At 41.9% G+C, this 22,626-nt stretch overlaps 1 protein-coding gene across 1 annotated transcript in view; it reads left to right on the forward strand.

The window, feature by feature from the left end:
- Positions 1 to 22,626, forward strand: part of LOC104525535 (sodium-coupled monocarboxylate transporter 1) — a 24,538-nt gene that overhangs the window by 262 nt on the left and 1,650 nt on the right. The window contains 15 exon segments of the mRNA XM_029085127.1: positions 1 to 75; positions 2,174 to 2,239; positions 6,204 to 6,255; positions 7,821 to 7,888; positions 8,765 to 8,919; positions 10,286 to 10,426; positions 14,406 to 14,535; positions 16,073 to 16,161; positions 16,555 to 16,667; positions 18,023 to 18,090; positions 18,403 to 18,489; positions 19,283 to 19,476; positions 20,710 to 20,813; positions 22,609 to 22,624; position 22,626. The exon segment at positions 1 to 75 is cut by the window's left edge and continues 51 nt beyond it; the exon segment at position 22,626 is cut by the window's right edge and continues 63 nt beyond it. Coding sequence (XP_028940960.1) covers positions 1 to 75; positions 2,174 to 2,239; positions 6,204 to 6,255; positions 7,821 to 7,888; positions 8,765 to 8,919; positions 10,286 to 10,426; positions 14,406 to 14,535; positions 16,073 to 16,161; positions 16,555 to 16,667; positions 18,023 to 18,090; positions 18,403 to 18,489; positions 19,283 to 19,476; positions 20,710 to 20,813; positions 22,609 to 22,624; position 22,626 — 1,359 coding nt within the window.

Genomic DNA, 22,626 nt, shown 5'->3' on the forward strand with positions numbered 1-22,626 from the left:
GGCCTGGTGGTGCTCTGCAGTGCCGAGATCTTCCTGCCCGTCTTCTACAAGCTGGGCATTACCAGCACTTACGAGGTAAGGTGGAGTAGAAGGAGCATTTTCACATCCTTCAGGGAGCTGGGGGGCTTCTCACACCTGCTTTCGACATGTCTCCCCTCACTCTCTTCCCTAAAATCCCCCTGCACTTTGTGCTGCCCCGTATCTCCACACTCCCAAGGGCAGGCTGCAACCTGCTCTGTCCCCAGGGCTGCCCACAGTGCCTCTGCAGAGAGGAGATGCCCAACCCCACTGTCTTGGCTCAGGAGCACCATGCCAGATGTGTTTCCTCACTCCAGAAAAAAAACAGCAGGTGGATTAATCCTTGTGCAGCTTGGATGGTGACATGTGGTTAACAATGTGTGATTAATATACCAAGAGCAGAGTGCAAGAGCATCTATCATAGGAACCAGACTTCTCAAGTCATGCTCCCTCCAGATAGGTTTCTAAGCTCAGGTGCTGCCACAAAGGCCCCTCTCCGGCAGAGCACATATTTGAGCTGTTCCTAGAGATTTTGAGGAGATACAGTTTCCACCTGAGACTGTTACTGGTGAATGTCTTCTCCATTATGCTTATACAGGGAGGTCAGCAAGTGTGTGCTCTGTGTCTGCGAGAGTTTTCTTACTTCCACCAAAATATGGCTGAGCTGCTTTTCAGCTCAGCGTCTCAGTTAAAGCTATAGCTAGCTGCACAGGGACTGTTTTGGTGTGAGGAAGCATCTAGTCAGGACTTCCTTCTGATTCAGAAGGTCTGTGCAACCTGTTCATCTTCCTGCATGGAGATCATTCCTAGCTGCAGATTTGGAGGCAAATTGCTCTTTTCACAGAGGATGTTGGGAAAGGGGTATCAGTGCAGATGAAAGTCCTTGGCTAGCTACTTTGGTCTTTTGCATTTTATTACAATGAACAGGGGCGTTGCAGCACTGGAGGCTGAAAACAAGGTTTCTCTTGGTAGATTTAGATAAGAATTCACCAACAGAAATGTCTGGTGGCTTCCAGTGTGTTTTAAAGTACTAATCTTTGGACCGTCAGTTGCGATACTTAAAATAGGGCTCTTTAAAAGACTTACAGTTCTGACTAGAAACTCACTGATAATCTCGGGGTGAAATCAGAGTAATGCATCTATAAAGGACATATCTTCTATTTGTGGACAGAGTTCAGAGATTAAACAACTTCTTGTGTCTGTCCAGGGATTCAGCACTGCTTCCTTATGTGGACATGCTCACAGATCATGTTTTAAATGCTCAATTAATGAGTGAGCACTTTGAGATACTTCAGTGTTTGACTGTGTTGAATGAACAGATTGGCAGGCAAAGGCAATCCCTTTTTTACAACTACACACCCTAGAGGGTTTTTAGGACAGATGGCAGGAAGAAATCTGCCCTACAGCATGACAAACTCATTCAGAGGTTGTGCTGTCCCAGGCTAGACAGAAAAGTGAGTTCCTGTTTGGCAAAAGGCTAGGTTTCCACTTACCAGTAGAAGGCGGTGAGCTGCTTTGGGCAGCCAGTGCAGAAGGTGAGGTTGCCATGAGAGGAAGCTGCTGACGACTGAAAACCTTCTGTCCTCTCTCGCAGCAGTTCAGATGGACACATAACGCCAGAGCTTCCAAATCTACTAAGGCTTAGGAATAGCCATAACATTTTCTTTTTCTCTGATTTCACAATGCAAGTGTGTTCTGTTGTTTGCTGGTACACCATTGTGAACTTTTAGGTTGCCCTATGCAGAGTCGAGAGTTGGACTCGATGATCCTTGTGGGTCCGGTCCCTTCCAACTCAGGATATTCAGTGATTCTGTGATAATACGTGCTGGTCTTTGCCAGGTCACGATGCACGGCTCCTTGTCTACTGAGTGCCTTGAGGCAGCTGGGAGGAACCAGTTTCCATTCTGCAGACTTTGACGTATGCTGACTAGTTTACATATACTTCACTGGCTCGTGTGCCATTACCCAGTGGTGAGGTCTGTAAAGAAATATCAAATGAAGTTGAAAGAGATATCAATCAAGTTGATTCTAGGATTTTTGTCCATTCACGAAAATGTAAAACCGATACTATGCCCTTTCTGTATTGCTTCACTCTAGTGCTATCAATATTGCCAAGTTTTGATATAACCATTTGTTTTTTTCTTCTCTTTTGCAGTATTTAGAGCTTCGCTTTAATAAATACCTGCGCCTCTGTGGAACGGTCCTCTTCATTATACAAACGGCAAGTAACCTCACAGCTATTCTCTGGTCCTTGTAGCCACAAGGATTCTTCAGCTTAGTGTAACTGGCTGTTTTATCTGAACGGTTGATGAAGTTATCACAGTGCATGGGTAGCTGGGAGTAAGAGAAACAAAGCTCTTTGTGATGCAAAGCAATGAGGTGGAGAACAGATGCTGGGCTACCTGCCCCTTTGGTCTCTGCGTGCCTTGTTGAGCACCTGGAGCAGTCACTTGGCATCAGCGCCTTGCCAAGAGACCAGTGACCCTTCACTGCAGGGCAGCAGCATGAAGAGCAGTTATTCACCTGCCTGCTGGAGAAACCCACAATGGGTTCAAAATGTAAACATGCCCTAGTTATCTACAGTCACAGTTTTCATCCTTTGGTCCATGGATTTTGGGAGTCTGACTAATTCTAAAGGGTCTGTGAAAGGTGACAAAACAAGCTGTCAGGAGCTGTCATTTGCTCCTCAAGGGTTTGTACTATCACCACTAGAAAAAACCTAGGTATCTGCAAACTGAGAAGTAGCAAACTACTGCCATGGAGAATGTTAAACTAAAGCAGTCTCTGCAATTGTTGGTGGTGCGGTTTGCTTATCCAGCCCATTTGGTGAGTCAGTGTGAAACCACTCCTTTTAAATGTACACCGAGCACGTGCCAAATGCACCAGAAACAAAAATGTGTTCTTTCTACAATTTCAAAGTGGACTTTTGGGGGAATTCAAAGCAAGAATTAATATATAATCGGGAAGCTTTTCAAGTTACATGCTTGCTTTTTGTCCATTTTTATATTTCCAAGACACACCAGGAATTACAGGGCAATCACACTTGCACCAATAAGATGGTGGTAAATGCAGTGCTAATTACTTACTTGAACAGTCCTGCTTAGCTGGCATTTATAGATACACAAGCCCATAGGAAAAGCAGAGTGCTAGCATGTGTGAATCCTAACACTATTTCACCAGCAAATACAAAGACATCACAGTTGCACAAGTTGAAACAAGCCAAGCAGAATCTTTGCTTGCAAAGATTAGAAAAATAATTCTATACAACTTAAATATGTGCACAGGTGTCTTTCTGTGCCAAGCACTAACAACTTAACCTGAATAATGAAAAGAACAGCGAGGAAAGGAAACCTCCTAAAACTTTAGTGGTGTAATTTTAACTGTTCTGGGGGAATTGGCATGTGTTTAAAAGAAGAAAAAAAAAAAGGATGTGTAGTAATACAACCTGAAAAACTACTGAAGAAGTGGAAAGATTGTGTCATCAGTCTGGTTTTAATTTACACAAAAATGTGATCATACTTGCGACAAATTTTAATTTCTGATGGTTCAAAGCTCCTGGCACTTGTTTGCTGCTTGTGAGAAAGCCACTTTCTCATGCTGAACCCCTGAATTAGCAAGGTTGGAGATACGGGTTTGATTGATGGACCATGAGATGGATAAGGAATTGGCTGGATGGTTGCATTCAGAGAGTTGCAGTCAACGGTTAAATGTCCTAATGGAAACCAGTAATGAGTGGTGTCCTTCAAGGTTCTGGATTGGGACCAATACTATTTAATACCTTAATTAATGACATGGATAGTGGGATTGACTTCACCCTCAGCAAGTCTGTGGATGACACCAAGCTGAGTGGTGCAGCTGATCCACTAAAGGGATGGGATGCTATCCATATGTACTTTCACAGGCTTGAGGAGTGAGCCCATGTGAACTGCATGAAGTTCAACAAGGCCAAGTGCAAAGTCCTGCACCTGAGTTGGGGAGATCCCCAATATCAGTACAGAACAGGTGAGGAACTGATTGAGAGCAGCCCTGCAGAGAAGGAAGTGGGGATACTGGTGGATGAAAAATTGGATGTGAGCCGGCAGCGTGCGCTTGCAGCCCAGAAAGCCAGTCCTATCCTGGGCTGCATAAAAAGACACATGGCTGGCAGACCAAGGGAAGTGATTCTCCCTTTCTACTCTGCTTTTGTGAGACCCCATCTGGAGTGCTGCAGCTGTGTCTGAGGTCCCCAGCATAAGGAAGACATGAAGCTGTTAGAGTGGGTCCAGAGGAGGGCCATGAAAACAATCAGAGGGATGGAATACCTCTCCTGTGAAGGAAGGCTGAGAGAGTTGAGATTATTCAACCTGGGAAAGAGAAGGCTCCGTGGAGACCTTATTGCTGCCTTTCAATGCATAAAGGGGGCTTATAGGAAAGATGCAAAGAGACGCTTTACCAAGGCCTTTAGTGACAGGACAAAGGGTAATGGTTTTAAACTGAAAGAGGATAGGTCTAGATTGGACATAAGGAAGACATTTTTTGCAACAAGGGTGGTGGGACACTGGAACAGGTTGCCCAGAGAAGTTGTGAATGCCCTGTCCCTTGAAGTGTTTGAGGTCAGGTTGGACGGGGCTTTCAGCAACCTGATCTAGTGGAAGATGTTCCTGCCCATAGCAGGGGTGTTGGACTAGATGATCTTTAATGGACCCTTCCAACCCAAACCATTCTGTGATTCTATGATTCAGCAGCCCACACTGACAGTCAGTGTGTGGATAGCAAGCCAAATGTTGACTGGGCTTGACAAGTGTCAGCAGCTGGCTGTGAAGTGATACAGCTAGTTCTGAGGAGACATTCACCAGGGACTGGTCAGGACTGGCAGCTTTCTTGGCATACAAGCTGTATATGAAAATTTAAAGAGTACTCATGGCACCAAGAGAAACAAACACATGCACACACAGGCAGGGAGTATTAAACAGCTAGGAGTAACTATTTCCCCAATGGCCCCACTATCTTTTTTGGCATGTGCCTGTAGCAGGTGTGCAGCAAGGGACCAGAGGAATCTGGTCATGCTGGTGAAGCAATCCCTCCATACTAATTTCATCCCACAATTGGATTACAGCTCATTCCAATTACCTCTTGGCTCTCTCCTCAGCAGAGCCACTGTCCATGTGACAGAGCTCTGCCACGGGTTCTGGATTTGACCTGCTCAAAAGCCACAGAAAGTGATCCACCAGTTAGCCATCCAACTGTGGTTTACTGCTTGTGCCTGAGGCGAGCTCCACACTCACGGGAAGCGCAAAGGCTTGCTGCTTGCTGGATGACGTCTGATTCTGCTGCTTTTCCATGCCAAGTCCCACCTCTGTAAATCAGGGAGAGACAAGAGTTCAGTCATGGAAAGCTGACACAAGTCACCTCAGGATCTGACTGTGATTTAAATCCTTTAAATCAAGACCACTGACCTTCACAGAAGTTGTTTGTGCATTGCAAACTACATTCCCCTGAACCATGCCACACTTGAACTTGTCCTAGTAGTACAAGGTAGTAATAACAGTGTTAAAAAGGCAAACAGGATTTAAAAATGGATACAAAGAAATTAGAGGATATCAATGTATGAATCCCATTGTGCCCTCAAAAGTGGATGGAGTAGCTCCTTCATTTGTCTATGTCTTACTGTATTGGGTGAAAATACAAATCTGCTGATAATCATGCATGTCTTCATCTTACAGGAGTGTAATCCCTTATAATGCTATCCATGGTGACTAACTAATGCTGTATTTTTTGTTCTTACTCATGTGCATTATAGTTGCATACTGAGAAGCATATTGATCCCAAGACTGAGAAAATAGATTTTAATAGATTCCTTGGCAAACTGTGTGTAAATGTCATCAACTCCTTTTTGCTCTTGTTTCTGCTATATGGCTGCAGTATTAAAGCAATAAAACAAGTTAATTATAAAAGCCAGGAAAAGCTGAAGAGGGATTAGATGCTCAAGAGTTAGTGGTATTTGTTTTAAGAACACTAGGGTGTGAGAGTGCAGTGCTAGTTAGTCTCAGACATTCATTTTGTAACAATTTGAGTTATTTCTCAACTGTTATGAATTTAGGAAATACAGACAGCATAACTGCTTGAAGAGAAACCATCTTGGAAAGCTATCACCTTCTCCAGCAATTTACATTTCTTTTGACTTTATATCTTTTTTTTCCTTCTAGACTTTATACACTGGTATTGTCATTTATGCTCCAGCTTTAGCACTAAATCAAGGTAAGATGAACATACTGCAGCTCTTCTTCTATATTATAATTTCTTCTGCATACAGTATTGATATGCTTTTTTTTTTTTTTGGTAACGCACACCTAAATGCATAGCTCAAGGACTGACTGTGAACTCTTCTAAGACTTCTGTTGATCCTGATGGGAAGTCTGGTAGAAGGCCTCCCAGTTGTAATCCTACTCCCTTAATCCCTACCTGTAAGGAATTATAGAAGAGGCTCAATGGAAAAATCTGTTCTCATTTACTCTACCTCTCATGCAATAACCTTAGGTCATGGCTACATTCGGAAAAGTTAAGAAGACTTAAGTAAATTTTAAAGGCAATAGAGAGACTAAACACACATTTACTTCCCCTGGTTAAGTGCTCTTCTTGAAGGAAAGAGCTAGGCAAAAGTTCTGTAAATATGGTTTTGGACTGTCTGGAACTGTTTAATTGGCCTATCGTTTTGCCTGGAAAAACAAATCAACAGCAAAGAGATCTTAAACTTAAGGTCTTTGTTGTGATAATTAAAAAAATATATATTTCTATTTTCTACTTCAGAATGACACTTTGCTTTGAAAATGAGCCATGCTTATTTTTAAATGGGAAAAAAGCTTTTATCTGGAGCCAAATGAAACTTTTAATTTGACGCAATTAATTTGTCCACTTGGCAAGAAAAGGCAATAACAAAATGCAAATAAAACCCGAATAATTTTGGCTAGAGTAAAATCATACTTGTTCTGTTGGTTGGGGTTTTTTGACTTGTTCATTAAACAAAAAGGGAGAAAAAACACTGTCTGCATTGATCTCTTCCAGTGTTCAAGTCCCACAGGTTTTATGTCCCTGATATTTATATAAGCCCCGCAAATACAGGCTAAACCAAGCTATGACCTTGCTGGCTCCCAACTAGTAGCAATGATTTTTCATTAGTTTTGATGCAGTACTTCTCATTAGCCTGAGTTACCTGTCCAGGAGCCCCACAGTGCCCTGCCTGGTAGTACATGACTGTACCAAGCTGGGGCAGTGACAGCTTGTCTGCCAAGCACACTGTTGTTTGATGTAGACATACTATTACGTGTCCCTAAAAGAAAGAGTAAAAGAAAGAGGCTTTTATTCTTACACATTTCTTCCAGACCATGCTGGAACCACCTTGCCTCCATGGAGTATCCCCATGCTGTTTACCTGCTTAAATCCCTGCCTAAGGACTCCTTGGGACTACCCAGGAGCTTCAAAGAAAGGACATATTTTAAAACCTTCCTGAGTTGGGGCCTACGAGCATATTGGATGTGTTGATTGACAGCATTCACACTGAAGATAAATAGCCTCTTAGATCTTGAACTGTACCTGTTTAGCAGTTTCCAATGTCTAACAACTGTTTCATTTTTGGAACTGATCAGGGTGAATCCCCTGGTTTAGACACACAGATCTTTTATTGCCATTTTTATTACCTCCTATTTTTGCATTTAACTTATTTCTATTTTTTTTCAGCAACCAGATTGGGGTGAAAAATCAACTTTATTTTCTTTTGTCCTCAATGCCTCCCTCATTCACACTGATGCCATTTCCTTCTTTTTCAGTCACTGGCTTTGACTTGTGGGGTGCAGTGGTGGCGACTGGTGTGGTCTGCACTTTCTACTGCACTCTGGTACGTGGGCCCTTCGGCTGAGAAAAAACTCTGTTTCACATCAATTCACATCAAATACGGAATTTATTGGTATATAGCCTAATAACTGGGTTACCCCATGCGAGAACATTTCACAGTGTAGCTGTAGCCACAGGGCCATATTAACCCAAGGACTTCTCTGGATGCAAAGGTAGATATAATATGATTCAAACCTTTTCTGTTTTAATACATTCAAACTTCTGTTGTTGCTGAAAGAACATTAAAAGGATATATTTCCCTTCCTAAAAATCCTCCTGTGATTTTTCTTCTAATCTAGTAGGTTTTAGCTGTGTAATTTGTCAAGCACCTGCTTACTGCAACTATAATAGTCCTGTCTGTCATTGAAGAGAGCCACTGCAAATAGCAAGTGCCACATGAACAGACTAGTCTTTAGATTAGTGTTAATTGACCAAGTGTCCAGAAATTATTAAATGGAACATCAGTGACATAAATTTGTTTGTATATGTTGAATTAAATAATGTTTATTTTTATTCATATGAATGGTATACCTTCTGGAATTAGTGGTACTGTATACCTGTATGATGAGCACAGTCTACCCATTTATCTTTGGTACGAACTTCTGAATCAGGTTATTTGGTGAAGGAAATACTGGATTAAACTATGCATACATGGCCAAAGTAAATTCTAGTGCACTTCAAAATAGGGCCAGCATGTCCTGAATAGGTTTGAGGATGCAATTCCTGAACATTTCCGTGCATAATTATTTCCATTAAGGAAGAAGATGAAATTAATCTATTATGCATGATCCTTATAGTAATGTTTCCCTTAGTTGAATATGGGCGCAAAACAAGAGTGCTGCTGCACTGTTGTACCTGATATGTGCTGTTCCTTATGCAGGGTGGTCTGAAGGCGGTGGTGTGGACAGACGTTTTCCAGGTCGGAATCATGGTCGCTGGATTTTCGTCTGTCATTATACGAGCTGTGGTGGTTCAGGAGGGAATTGGACGCATTGTAAATGATTCCTACTATGGAGGAAGATTAAACTTCTGGGAGTGAGTTTGTATTTGCAGATGGCGTGCCTCTTTATTCCTACAAATAGAGCCCGCGTGACTAACTGTGAAATTAAATTACTACTGAAGGAGGAGGATGGGAGGAGTTGTGACCCAGTTTTTACATATTTTTAAACAAGCTTACCTAGTTCAAGGGATATTTTTTAGGTTTTACAGCATGCAAAATCCTGTAAACAGCAAAACCTTTTTACTTTGTCAAATAGGTGTTTCAAGGATACATTTTGGATTCCACTGAAAGTGAATGGAGAATAGGAAAGGACAATTGTATTTCTACTTACAATTTCAGCAACTGAACCAAAACAGCTAGGAGAATAGTAGTTTTTGTCTAATCTGAAAGACGGAAATGTTCTTCTTTTCCCTGAAAGAAAAAAATTAAAAAGCAGTTTTAATATTTTACTCACCATTATTGTAATTAAACATAGCCTAAAAATATCATTTTGCAAGGTCAAGAATAACCATTCTGTCAGTGTTGAATGAAAATCCAGTTTAAGTTAAAAAAAAGAAAACAATGTTTTACTTTTGATGAGAAACTTCACCCTCTACTATCAGTGAAAGTTTAGTGCAACAAGTATTATCTTTTGTCCTTTTGTTTATCAGTTCACATTGCTCATCAGGTTGTTCTGTAAAATTCTTCACCAAGTTCTTCTTCAGTAAATAATTAATCTGTTTGAAAAAATGACTGTTCACAAGAAGAAAAAAACAAACCAATCTGTTAGGCTGATCTGCAGTGGTTATACTGCATTGCTTCTTCCCCCAATCATAGAGTTCACAGATGGGAAAAGAAAAAGAATAAAGGCATGTAATAAATGAAAAATAATGTCACATTTTTCACCAAGATAAGGATAATTTATTGCTATATTAAAGTGTGATTTAAAGAAAATAATTATGGCCATTCAAAATCTGTTATTTACTTAGAGCTAAACCAGCAAAATGTTCTACAGAGGCTCTGTCCACAAAGGCTGGGCGTGCAAACACACCTTTATATTGGTGTCAGAGTGATGTCGCTCTAGATAAGCGGGCACATTAGACTTTTTACTGGAACATCATTTCATCACAACAGTCACAGGCATCATACAGCTTTACATAAGACTCTAGTTTACAGGCAAATAGATTAGTTAAACTTCACCTTTGGACAGATTGGAGTGTTTCACTGGATCAGGATTTCAGCTCTGAGTTTCAAAATTTGCTTTCTGTGATTTCATGTAAAGTTGTTCAAAACCTGGCCAAATTACCAGAGTTTGTATTAGAACAAGTATGGGGAAATTTTTTCTCCTAAGCATTTAGGTCTTCTCATAATGAGAATATTTTCATATTCTGAATTTGTTTTCTCTTTTTCCTATCATTGTAGCTTTAATCCCAATCCTTTGCAAAGGCACACCTTCTGGACGATTGTTATAGGTGGGACCTTCACATGGACAGGCATATATGGGATCAACCAGTCTCAAGTACAGAGATACATTGCATGCAAAAGCAGGTTCCATGCAAAAATGTAAGTCTGACAGTAACTCTTAATGTCTGAATTTAGCAGTGACTGTTCTTTATAAAGGGGATTTTTTTTAAAGTAATGTTTTTTGTCTATATAAAACCCATTTGTAAAAGATAACTTTTGCTTTCTGTTTTGTCAACCAGATAGAAGAAAAATCAGCATATATTCAGTATTTGAATATATGTAATTCAAATACCAACAAATACTGGTATTTGAATTACATATAATTGCTGCAACATTGGACTTTGTGCCAGAATGTTTCACTGTGCCAGTATTCTTTCATACAAATAGCTGCATTAAGTTTATATGCAACCAAAAGACCAAATAATGTAGTATTTATACTGAAGCCATACCAAGACAGCATCTTGAATTGCTACTCTACTAAACCTAAATCATTGTGTGAGAATTTAGCATAAGTAAAGACTAAAAGATTTTTCCATATTGATGAGTATATGCATGAGAAAATGCAGATATGTTTTATTCAGTGGTAAAATTGCTGACGAATCATATATTTAGTTTTAATAATAATAACAATAATGATTTTTTCTTCAGGAATTCACTATGGAAACTGGCAGAGTTTTCTCTTTTCCTTGAGTTTGAACATTTCTGATCAGCTTTTACTCTAGAATGGAGTATGTTTACTAACTCTATTATCTTACCTTTATCTTTAGTATCATTTCAATAGTTCATAACTCAAGATTTAAGAATTATTAGTGAGCTCATAAAGTCTATTTACAGGAGAAATATATAAATGCACATCATAACTATAGTCCCTGTAAATTCTAAAATACAGTGATGTACAGAGAAGGACTTTCATGAAGGCTATCACTTCATAAAGTCAGCAGAATACCCGCAAAATCATGCACAGTTTAGAACTGAAATATTTTGGTTATGGCAATAATGAAAAATCTGTGTTTCAGTCATTTATGCTGCAGACAGGAATGTGCTGATACTCAACATCAGCCACATCTCCAACATACCACGTGGATTCTCCACAATCTCTGGCACATGGCTGGGTTCCAGGTTCTTGGCACTGCAGGGGCAGGAGGTAATGCTGCCAGGCGTGACTGCATATAGGAAAGCAGTCACATACATTGTGATAGATTTATGAGCCAGTGAGACTGTTCTTCCTGAGCACCTGTTCTACTTAGGGCTGTGCTCCTCTCTCACACCGTCCCTAGCCTCTTTGTAAGGAAGGACACCTTCAGGGCATCCCAGAAGCAGAGCATGGCCAAGGGGAACTGGCACCATGGCAGCTTCTGAGCAGATTTTCTGAGCTGTTGCAGCAGCTTTGACAAGGGCTGGAGGCTATCTGGTTCTGGAGGGGTTTGGATGGGATTTATAGCTCATACCGTATTAATGGTGGCACAGCCTTGATCAGTGGAGTCCTCTCCTGATGGCCTGGGTGGTTGGACTCCATGGCATCATGCTTGTGCCTTGTTTGTGCAGGGAATTTCCCCTGCATGGAGAAATCATTTTGTATAATGGTTGTATCTTGTCACAACTATAAGCAATGTTATTCTGTGGTGACTTATCTAGTTCATTTGCAAATATAATTAGACACATCTGGCAAGTCACCTTGGTGGCCTGCACCTCTTATTGCCATTTAACCTGTACATAGAAGTGTGGTATGTCTTCAGATCAAAATAATAGGGTTTTGTACCTCTGTGGCATTTAGTGTAAGTCTTTTAAAGAGACAGCACAGTAATAAATCAGAGCTGAGAAAATAATTCTTTCAGAGATCCCAACCTGCCATTTTTGGGAAGGCTTTTAACAGTGGCACAAGAGTAGGAATTTTCTCAGGCTTTTGGAAAGGATTTCGCCCCATTCAAGAAACACATCAGTAGGTAGGAACCCATGCTGTCATCCTCAAACCTTAACTAAGCAACTTGAACATAATGCGCATATATGAACAATAACAGGCTCTCAGAGCAGGAGAGCTACATTTTCAGAAAAATACGGGCTATTAACACACTTTTTCTCTACTTCCCTTTCAAGGTCATTATCTGGCATGTTTCAGTGCTGTAGTCTTAGAGCCAGCCTGAAACAAGCAACCAAAAATAAGCCTTGTGCAGTCACAGTGCCTACTTCACCCAAACTCCACCCCACGTTACTCACCCAGAATTAATAAGAACACTTTCCTCTGATAGTGCTACAAATATACTCCACTGCTTAGTCATAGGGTGTACCATGAGCTGGGATGTAAATCAGAAGAAGACAATAAAACAGCTTTCTTTTCACTGTCAAACGTTGACACAGTTTAAAAACAAGAATTGCTGGATTCAGACAAGCAATTTCTTTTGCTTCCGTGTGTTTCTCTTGACTTTCTAATCCACACTACGGGCTATAGGTAGTACTGCTATTACATCTGTTCAACAGATTTGGGTTGGTTTAACTCATTGGTTGAATTTTGTGGTAAATCAGTTTATATCAAGGTAGATTATGCCAATGCAGGAACATCTTCGGCTAAATGGATGCAAGACATCCAACCAATATGTAAGCATCTATATGATGAGAACTACTTCATTTTTAGTAAATTAACCTAGAGAGAAATTTAAAGTCCTGCTGGTTCTGTGTTTAGACCACCCCTAATTACAAATACAAAGCATAAATGCAGAGTTTCCTCTACTACCAGCTTTTATTTATACAAGTCTTTTTTTAAGAGTTTACATTCTGCTTCCAATAATTTTTCTATGGTTTAACACTGATAGTTCAACTAGTTAATCTATGCCTTTCTGAAAATGTCCAATTCAGTGCCTAACAAGGACTATAAAGTTCGGTTTACTTTTTAATTCTTTCTGATAGTCCTCTAGAACAGTCCAAAGGCTGGTGCCGCTTACCTTCTTGGGAACTGAAAGCACTAAAAGGCCTCCTGAAGGCCATCACAAGCATATCTGGATATATTTGCACAGAAGCCAAAGGTCCTCCCAGTGGAGGTCTTAGCAGTTGGCAAAGGTCCAGGGTATGTGATCTGTCAGGCAGTTAAATCCCTATTGGCAGATGATACACAGATAACCAGGAGGCAACTGCTGGAAAGGAACGCTGTTTTTCAAGGCCAAGCTTCCAGTGGGTGTGTTTGCTTGAACTGACCATTCTAGGTGAGAACTTTGTGACCCAGGAGTCATCAAGAGCTGAGAAACATTTGAAAAGATTAGATAGTTAGATGGAAGGGAAAAGCCCTCACTGGGCCAGGAGAACAGTTTGTTTTTCACTGCCAATACAGGCTGCCTGTTCTGTGTGGCAAAAGTAGGGTTAATGCCTGATGAAAGCACATTTCTGCTCTCAGTGTCAGCTGAAGCTCCCGTCAGGACATGGGGAGGTTATGGGGTTACTGGATCATATCAAGCTCCGAATTGTTTAGTTACTAAAGGGGAAGCCCTGGGGTTGATGGCAACCCCCTGCTCTCTGGAAGTGGCAGCTGTAGGTGGCTCCAGACCAGGTCCAGGTGCCTCATTGCTGCCTCCCACAGAGGCTGTCCTGGGAGGCAATGGGGGATTTGTTGCTTTACAAGGGCAACTCCAGCGTTGTGTAAGCAAGCGTGGCACTGCAGCTCCAGAGGCGAAGGAGCGCTGGTGCTGACTGAAAGCTACCCCACGCTTTGATCTGGGGCACCCCGCCTTACAAATCTCTCCGGGGTTTGTCTTTACCGATGGGTGTGGCAAGAGGGGAAGGGCGTGTTCTTACCAGCTGCCTGCAGTGGGAAACTCACGCACATGATGAAACACAGGGGTTGCCCTACTGCTGTTGTCATTTCCTGAGCAGACTTTGTCAAGGGACAGGCACTCAGGCTGTACTACCAAAACCAGAAGTGTAACCTGTGGATTTAAAAATGTGATCTCATACTAGGTGAAATGGTGGGACCTGTATCATGGCTCTCTTTTTGGCAGGCAGTTACCGACCAAGAGGTCTCCTTGGTGGTGGCCCTGCAGGGTCTTGCAGGACAGCCACCTCTAACACGGTGTTTCTGTGCGTGTTGGTGCAGGTCCCTCTACATCAATCTGGTTGGCCTCTGGGCAATACTGGCCTGTGCGGCGCTGTGTGGCCTGGCCCTCTACTCCATCTATAAGGACTGCGACCCCTGGACAGCAAAGCAAGTGTCAGCACTTGACCAGGTAGGGCCCCACATTTCGGGGAGAGATGGTGAGGGGACATCCTTCCTCTGCAGCCACAATACCGGACTGAGGGGGGGAGGGGGGGGGGGGTTCAAAAGACAAGAGGTTGGGAATAATGACATCCCCAAGTCCCGTATCAGAGGAGTCTGTGACACAGAGGGATTAAGCTGAGATCATGGCGGGAGGGAATACCCTGGAGAAAGAAGCAGACCTGTCCTTGGCACTGTTCAGTCCCAACCTCCCCAGCTGTGCCCATAGCTACAGGTCTCTCAGCACCAGGTAAGGAGGGCTGCAGGGAGAGCAGCGATGTGCAGAGCACTCAGTCCACCCACCTCTGCAGGTATTTGGGTTTTTCACCCAAAACGGGCCCAGGAGTGCCAGCGTTGCATGAAACCACTTCAGAGAGAAGCGAGGGGAAGTGGCTACCACCAGGGATGGCTGAAACAGCGATGCCTGTGTGAGTGACTGCAGCCCCCAGCGAGCTGCTTTATGTCACCCAACCTAACTGCTCTGTGCTAAGGGAGGCAACAGCCTGTTCAGATTCAAGACATAGTTGTGCCCAAAGCATACACCTGGAAGAAGGGTACCAGCAGGCAGTTATGGTGAATTCTTCCCTCTTTTGGAGGACAGCTGGGCAATCAAACCATGTTGTACCGTGCTGCAGAGAAACCACCTTGAAACAGACAGTGGCCTCTTCCTAGATAGGCCCTGAGCAGCAGATTTACCTGAGGAACAAGAGCTCTAGGAGCCTGTAGACTGACCAGAGTCAGGGACAAAGGAAATAATACGAGTCTTTTTTTGTATGTTTATGCCTGGGATAATCAGAGGCTCTGGATAATACCCCATGAACAATAGCTGGAAAGGCAGGATAAGAGCGCAGAGTACCTGAGGCAAGACCACCTGGTCCTTAAAGGTAGAATAAAATGAGATATGGAAAGCCAGGGTGGAAACCTGAAGGAAACCAAGTTCTTCCTATCAGTCAAATTCTTTTGATGGAAACTGGAAGCACAATACTGAAAAGACTAACTTGTCTGTGTAAAGAAATGGTTCACAGGAAGAAAATCTTAAAATTTGTATCTCTTGCCAGCACTCAGATCTTGCAAAGGTCAACAAATGACACACAGTTTCCAGTAAGGAAATTGTTCTCTGGTACCCTGAGGTTATTGGACTGTATCTAAAAACCTTTGTGTGGAGTCAAAAGCAAACATCAGCATCTACTGTAGCACCCAAGCCCAAGAGAGTGATGTATAATACAGACAACCTGCTGCCCAATGCTAGCTTCCTATACCATTGTCACTGGAAATCAAGCCTGATGGCATGTCATTATGCTCACCTCTGCTAGGTTGTCTAAACAGACTTTGCCAGTCTTGAGTGGATTGGTTTTCTCTGTCAAAAGGCAATAAATAATGCAAGGTGGGGCACTCCAAATTAGAGCATCTGGGCAGCGTGCAAGTGAGAACGGTATACAAAAATAATACAGTGACAAAAAGAAAATTAAGGCAAGGTAGTAATTTTTCTTACTCTCTGATTTTTTCAGCTAATGCCATACCTAGTGCTGGACATTCTCCACAATTTTCCAGGAGTGCCAGGGCTTTTTGTGGCTAGTGCCTACAGTGGGACATTAAGGTAATTTAATAATTTGGAACTTAGTGGGTTTTTAATTTTTCTTTCTTATTAGAATTAAAGTTGCATTTATATTAAAACTTTTGCATTTAATTTCTTTGTCTAGCTATTTTTTTTCTTTAAAAAAACCACTATAAGATATTTGATGATGTTGCTTAAAAATCCATAGTTTCCAACACTGGTGGTCTGAGGTCCTAGGACTCACTAAGAGCAATTATTTTAAACAATTTTTGTAAGCTATTAACTGCATCATAAGTTATTTCAACCAATACAGCAGTTACATTAGTTTTCTAACACTGTTCTAGACAGTAGCAGTTTCTCTCTGCCAGTAACCCATCTCTTATCTACGATTTCAGCTTCTAAGATAAAAAAATGTATAAATCTTGCCTTCTGTAGTACAGTGTCCTCCAGTATCAATGCTCTGGCTGCTGTGACTGTTGAAGACCTCATTAGGCCATACTTCAGATCTCTCTCTGAGAAGAAGTTGTCATGGATTTCCATGGGGATGAGTATGTCTGGAAAACATCTTTTCTACTTTTTCTTTACAAAGTGAGGGCTTAATTCAGATCTCACTTATGGCAGTGTACGTCATGAGTAAGTGCATTCATACAAATGGTGCACACATAGGTGCAATACTTGAGGGAGAGGAGATCAGCTGCATAGGTCTTACACAGAATGGGGGACAAGCTATTTCAAGTGAGCATAAGGAAAAATGGGAGCCATCTTGTTTGATCTTTAAGCAGGAAAGATGGACTGCATCTGTATTCAATGTTGATTCACAAAGCCAAATTTCTCAAACTGAAATACCTGTTATTTGTCTTTCATCTGCCAAAAAAGGGGAAGCATAGGAAAGAATTTTATAACAAACCTTTTGAACCAAGTGATAAGCCAGCAATAGCATTGTGTTCCAGCAACATTCCAGAGAATAAGAAACTTCACATCTTCTCTGATATTCTCTCCGGCCCTCAGTCTATTTAGCTTCTCTCTTTAAGGTAGCTCTGGTCAGAACTAGGCTGAGCAGATGGTTTAAATCTCTGAAATATAACTGCCATCTCTGCTAGTTGTACTGTCTGTGACCAGCTTCAGGTGTAGCTCAAGACAGTGTTTGTAATAAATGTGGAAAAAACCACAGTCCCAACATGGTGTCACAGCCCATACCAGTGAGCACAGCAGACTGGCGGCAGTTGACAAGTATTAAATATTTTCACCTGAGAGCAGTTTCTTAAACATTATTGCAAACAGTGTTTATGCCAAAATTGTTGTTGGTCTTATAATGAGTTGCCTGACATATCATGTCAGACAGTGAGATTAACCTATGGCTTGTGAAACCCAATAGAGATGGAAAAAAACAATTAAGCCAGTGTTATGGGTTCTGGGAAGAGATATTAAGTCCTGGTGACCCAGGATGTTCTTTGTCACAATGCCAGCACCCAGTAATCTGCCAGCATTTACTTTCTTGCTCCAGAGACTTTAGACTGGAAAAAAAAAAAGAACCAACACCCCAAAAACAAACAAAAAAACTTCCTCAAAATAATGACTATGACACAGAAGATTATCTGAGAAATATGAAAAAAATGTGTGTGGTATTGCCACTATGGCTAATCCATATGGCTGCCATTTAGTAACTAATCTTCAGTAATATACTGGAGTCAAAGAGGATTTTGTCGAGTTTGCATGATCACCTTTTGTAATGTAAACAGAAACCTGACCTTTTGGCCAATTCAGGCTCTCTTGGAAAAGAGCCCAAATGCTAGCAGGTTTGTTTCAGAGATGTCATGGGTCATGCTGGTTTAGATGGAAACTTTTCCATTAGTGCTTTTCAAACTTTGTCAGATTTATGCATCGTTCTACCTTTCCCACACAGGCCTGTTTTATGGCGGAGTCTGTATTGCTATGGCTGCGCTCGCATCTCTCCTGGGAGCCTTGTTGCAGGTGAGTGTCAGATTACTTTTTCATTCCCTTGTTGAGTGACCCAGAATTATTTATGTATGAAAATAATTGCTGAATACAATTATGAGATTAGATTTTATTCTTTGTTGGATACTGGCCTCAAACATCCCACGCCTCAGCCTCTGCTCTAAGTGCCCATGTAACTATGCCAAGTCCTGCCAGCTAAGCATGCACCAGTTAAAAAAAGCTCATAATATGTTATTATGAGGTTATAAAACATCTTCCCTTCTTGCCATGTTGGAGGCTTCAACTTTCTTGCACAGCACCTGATAGAAGACTCTTTTCCTTTCTCAGGCAGCACTCAGCATTTTTGGCATGGTTGGTGGCCCCCTTTTAGGACTGTTTGTCTTGGGAATCCTCTGCTCCTTTGCAAATGGAATTGTAAGTAGAAATTTAAAGCTCCATTCACCCAAAATTCATTGATAATTTTGGGCATCTCCTTCCCCTACTCCCCTCAATAATTTTATGTTGCACAGCAAGGGAGAGATCTTTGATACTTTCCAAGAGGACATTTCCCCTTGCTCCCTTTCCTCCTTATCCAAAGGAAGTAATGAATGGGGCTGTGTAAGAACCTGAACTTCCATCCCATGAAGATATTTACATGACCAGAGGGTGGGGTGGGGAAAGATCTGGATAGAAATGAAACTCTGGAAAGAATTTCTGGAAAACACAGTTTTAGGAGCAGGGAACAATGTGTCTTGAGATGTAGCTGAACCAGTAGACTCAGAAGATGCTGGCTTGTCTGAACAAAAGGGAGTCAGGCTGGGAAAATGGGGCCCAAGCACTTGCAGGCTGAATTGAGGTGTTCTCAGAGTGCTTCTGTGTAATGAAATTATGATTTCCAGAGGAAAAAGCTATTCTGTCAAAAAATTGATTTGATGAACTTTGGGAATATGGTCCGTGGGTTAGTCTGAGAGGATTACAGGCAAAATAAAAAGAGGTATGCTCAGAAGCTGTGAGTAAACATTATATTTCCCAAAAGAGGAATGAAGTAAAATCCCTAGTTCTCCCGAATTATTTCATTTTTGCTATGGAACCTACAGTTTAGATTATCTTGATTGTTTCTTACTCATCTAGGTGTTTTTTTGTGGCTGTTCCCCCCCACCGCCTTTCTTCCCTCCCAAATACCCTTTTGCTTTTCATGTAAATCCAGGTTTCATTTTCTGTTTTGCAGGGTGCATTTGTGGGACTTGTCAGTGGCTTTGTCATTTCACTTTGGGTTGGAATTGGATCTCAAATTTATCCTCCACTCCCAGAGAGGACCAAGCCACTATATCTCTCAACTTCAGGCTGTAATATATCCTTAGGCAATTTGACAACAACAGAAAATCCATTAACAACAGTCTTCAACACACCAACTGCAGAGAGGTATGCAAGTTCATCATGTGCAATCAACAAAGCATGTATTGGTTTTGAAGCAACATGAACATCTGCCCAGCATTTGGGTTACTATAACTATCCCTCCCTGGTTTACCTACCAGGCTGTTTAAGATGAAGCAGTTTTCTCTGATTCCCCTCCCCCCCACCCCGTCTCCCGATTCTCCCCATCAAAATGAAGTTTGTCTGAGTTATCCCAGAACAGAAGTCAAAATTAATCTTCCTATTGATTTGAAAAGCTTCAGTTCAACATTTGAGTGTAAGGCTTGGATATGCCTTACTAGAAATCATGGTGTTAAAGAAAACATAACATTTATAGTTGATGGACAAACTTACATAGTCTGTCACATGAATTAAAGTAGTAGGCAATTAAAGGGCAATTTGCCAGTTTAACAGCTCCAACTACAACAGCTTGTCTGTGTGGAAATATTTCTATTCAGGAAATTCAGAAGAGGGCATAATCTGTATAATGGGCAAAATATAAGGGGCTTTCTCCCCTCTGCCATTATCACCTATCTTACTTTGGGCAATCACAATTAAGTGTAACGGTTATGAATGACAATATAGGAAACAGGAGGAACAGAAAGAAGCTGAACAAACACGTTTCTAGGGATTACCAATCCTTTCACTTTAGAGCAGTGTACAATCAAAAGATACTCTGGTACACACATGGGTGCCCAACATCCAGTTTCATATACTATGCATCTCACACAAGGCATCCAGCTTTGCTCATGGCTGTGGGGAAGCAACAGTTGCAACAGAGCACTTTGTCAGGGAGAATAAAATAAGGTATAACCTGAGGCGTGACAGTTGCCCTATTGTTTCTGGCTGTTTAGATCTGCATATGACTGATTTCCTGCCCTTTTTTTTGTCCCCTCCTTTAAGTAATGCTCCCCCCTTCTAAAAAAGTTACCCCTTCATCTGGATAGCTGGAGTGCTCAGCTCTGCACTAGATTCCTAGCAGAGAAAGGACTGTCCCGTTTTACCTGCTCTGTCCCATGCGTTGGGTCACTACTGACCAGTTTCCTCCCATAGGATGAAGCTTGTCCTGCAAATTCCAGAACAAATTTTCAGTGCACAATTTATTGTACAGAGGTAATTCAAGACTATCAGGCTGCTTGGTTCAGAAGTGACTCTGTACTTATATGCTGTCTGGAAATACAACATTTTCAAGTCACTTGGAAGAGGAAAGCAGAGATTAACACTTTTTCTGCTCTTTTTCAGGCCTGCCCTGGCAGACAACTGGTATTCATTGTCTTATCTCTACTTCAGCACACTTGGGACACTTATCACAGTAGCTGTGGGAATAATAATCAGCCTCCTAACAGGTATTAGTTCCAGAGCTGTGATTGAATGCGTCTTTGATCTCTTTCAAACTAAGATAACCAGAGAGCTGCCATTGCCACAGGAATTACAGGTGGCCCTATTGCAAACATTGTGTAAAGGTTACCACCCTAAATCTCATTGCCTTCCCTCAGCCCTTCTGCATCCCACTCTTTGTCTCTGCTCACAGCAAATGTTACTTCAAATTTCTAAGGTAAAGGAGTTTCAGCAGTTTTTAACACCAGACAGAAAAAACCAAACCAAAACAAAACCCCACAACAAAAAAATCCATTTTTCCTGTCTTATTAGATGCCAGCAGCAGCTGGAGGTTTGAGGGTTGTCCCTGAACGTGGCAACAACACCAAGCAAGGAGATACACCCATGCTTCTAGAGGACAAAAGCAGTTTTACCTTGAGTGAGTTCAGAGCACCCAAGGATTATTGTCTGCACCTGTACAGTGCATGCTTTTCATCACAGTCCCCAAGCACATACCTGAGAGCTGCAGACCCTGTGCATGGCTGTGTTAGCTTCTATCTCAATTTCCCCGTACTGTTTATGCAAGGGGCAAAAAGCAGCACCCCACAGGTAAGAGCAGGGACTTCAGTTCCAGCCCACAGCCTCGCTACTTTTGCATCCAGGTGAGATGCAAAGTGCAGTGGTTATCCATCTCACAATGGCAGAAACAGCAGAAAAGCAGCTGATCTTACAGCTTCCCCCACTACACCCAGCCAGATTCCTGTAACAGCCTTCATCTTGGAAGCTGTTAGATTTCAGACCTACTAGTCTGATTTACTACCACTTATTCCAGAACTATGAAACTGTAAACCCAGCAGACAAACTCATTGCTATTAGCTTCCCTGTGCCTTACAACTAGGGAGTACAAGTTACTCTTCTACCATTTTCCTTGCCTTGTGAGTTTCTAGAGGATTTCCACGCCCGCCCCCCCCCCTTCCCATTGCTATAGCAATGCTTGTAGACAAATTTTGTTTCTTACCAGGTTGGGATCAGGTCACCCACAGGCTGTAAAACAAAGTATGAAAAGTGGGCAACTCAGTAAATCCAGATGAGAAATCCTCAGCATAAAAAACCAAACAAACCAAAACAACAACAAAAATCCCCCACCAGACAAACCCCCAAACCAAGAAAAAACTACCAGCAACTCAAAAGAACTAGCCCAACCACAGCATCACATGGAGCAAGATGCTATTTAAGCCTCAGGTGGCAATCAGAGCTAACTCTCAGCACCTGCATCTCCTTTCTTCCCCACACACATTCCCACACAAGAATAATTAATCTCTATACCTTAAAAATGCCCTAACATCCCATTAACCCATATCCCCCCAGTGTGGGGCTGCCCTTAAATAACTCACTGTAAAAATTGCTGGTGACTCTGGTGACAGGAGTCTTGCTGACAGGGAGCTGAGGACTGGGGCTCAGGCTCCAGGGCAGTACTTGGTACTACAGCTCCAGGACTGGCCAGGTGGTACCAGATATCATTGTATGGGATTTGTCCTTTTCTGATGATTGTTTCAGGTTTTTACACAAAAGAAATCTGAGGAGGATCTAGGAAACTCTGGGAAATGGCTAAGGCATTTCCAGTAGAGCTTGAGGGATTATTTTATATTTTGAGAGGTGCAGGGCATACCTCATTGTAAAGAAATGATCCCTAAGGCCTGTGATTGCTTGATGGCTTTTTCTGCATGACTCTGTCCTGCTCTCCTGGCCTGGTGCCCATAGCTGGGCTCTGACATATAATTTGCATATTGGAACCTGGCTGATTGAAACCTGCCTATTTTGCAGGAGGACTAAAGCAGAACA

This window comes from Antrostomus carolinensis, unplaced genomic scaffold, assembly GCF_000700745.2.
Source record: "Antrostomus carolinensis isolate BGI_N321 unplaced genomic scaffold, ASM70074v2 scaffold9010, whole genome shotgun sequence".
NCBI classification, from domain to species: domain Eukaryota; kingdom Metazoa; phylum Chordata; class Aves; order Caprimulgiformes; family Caprimulgidae; genus Antrostomus; species Antrostomus carolinensis.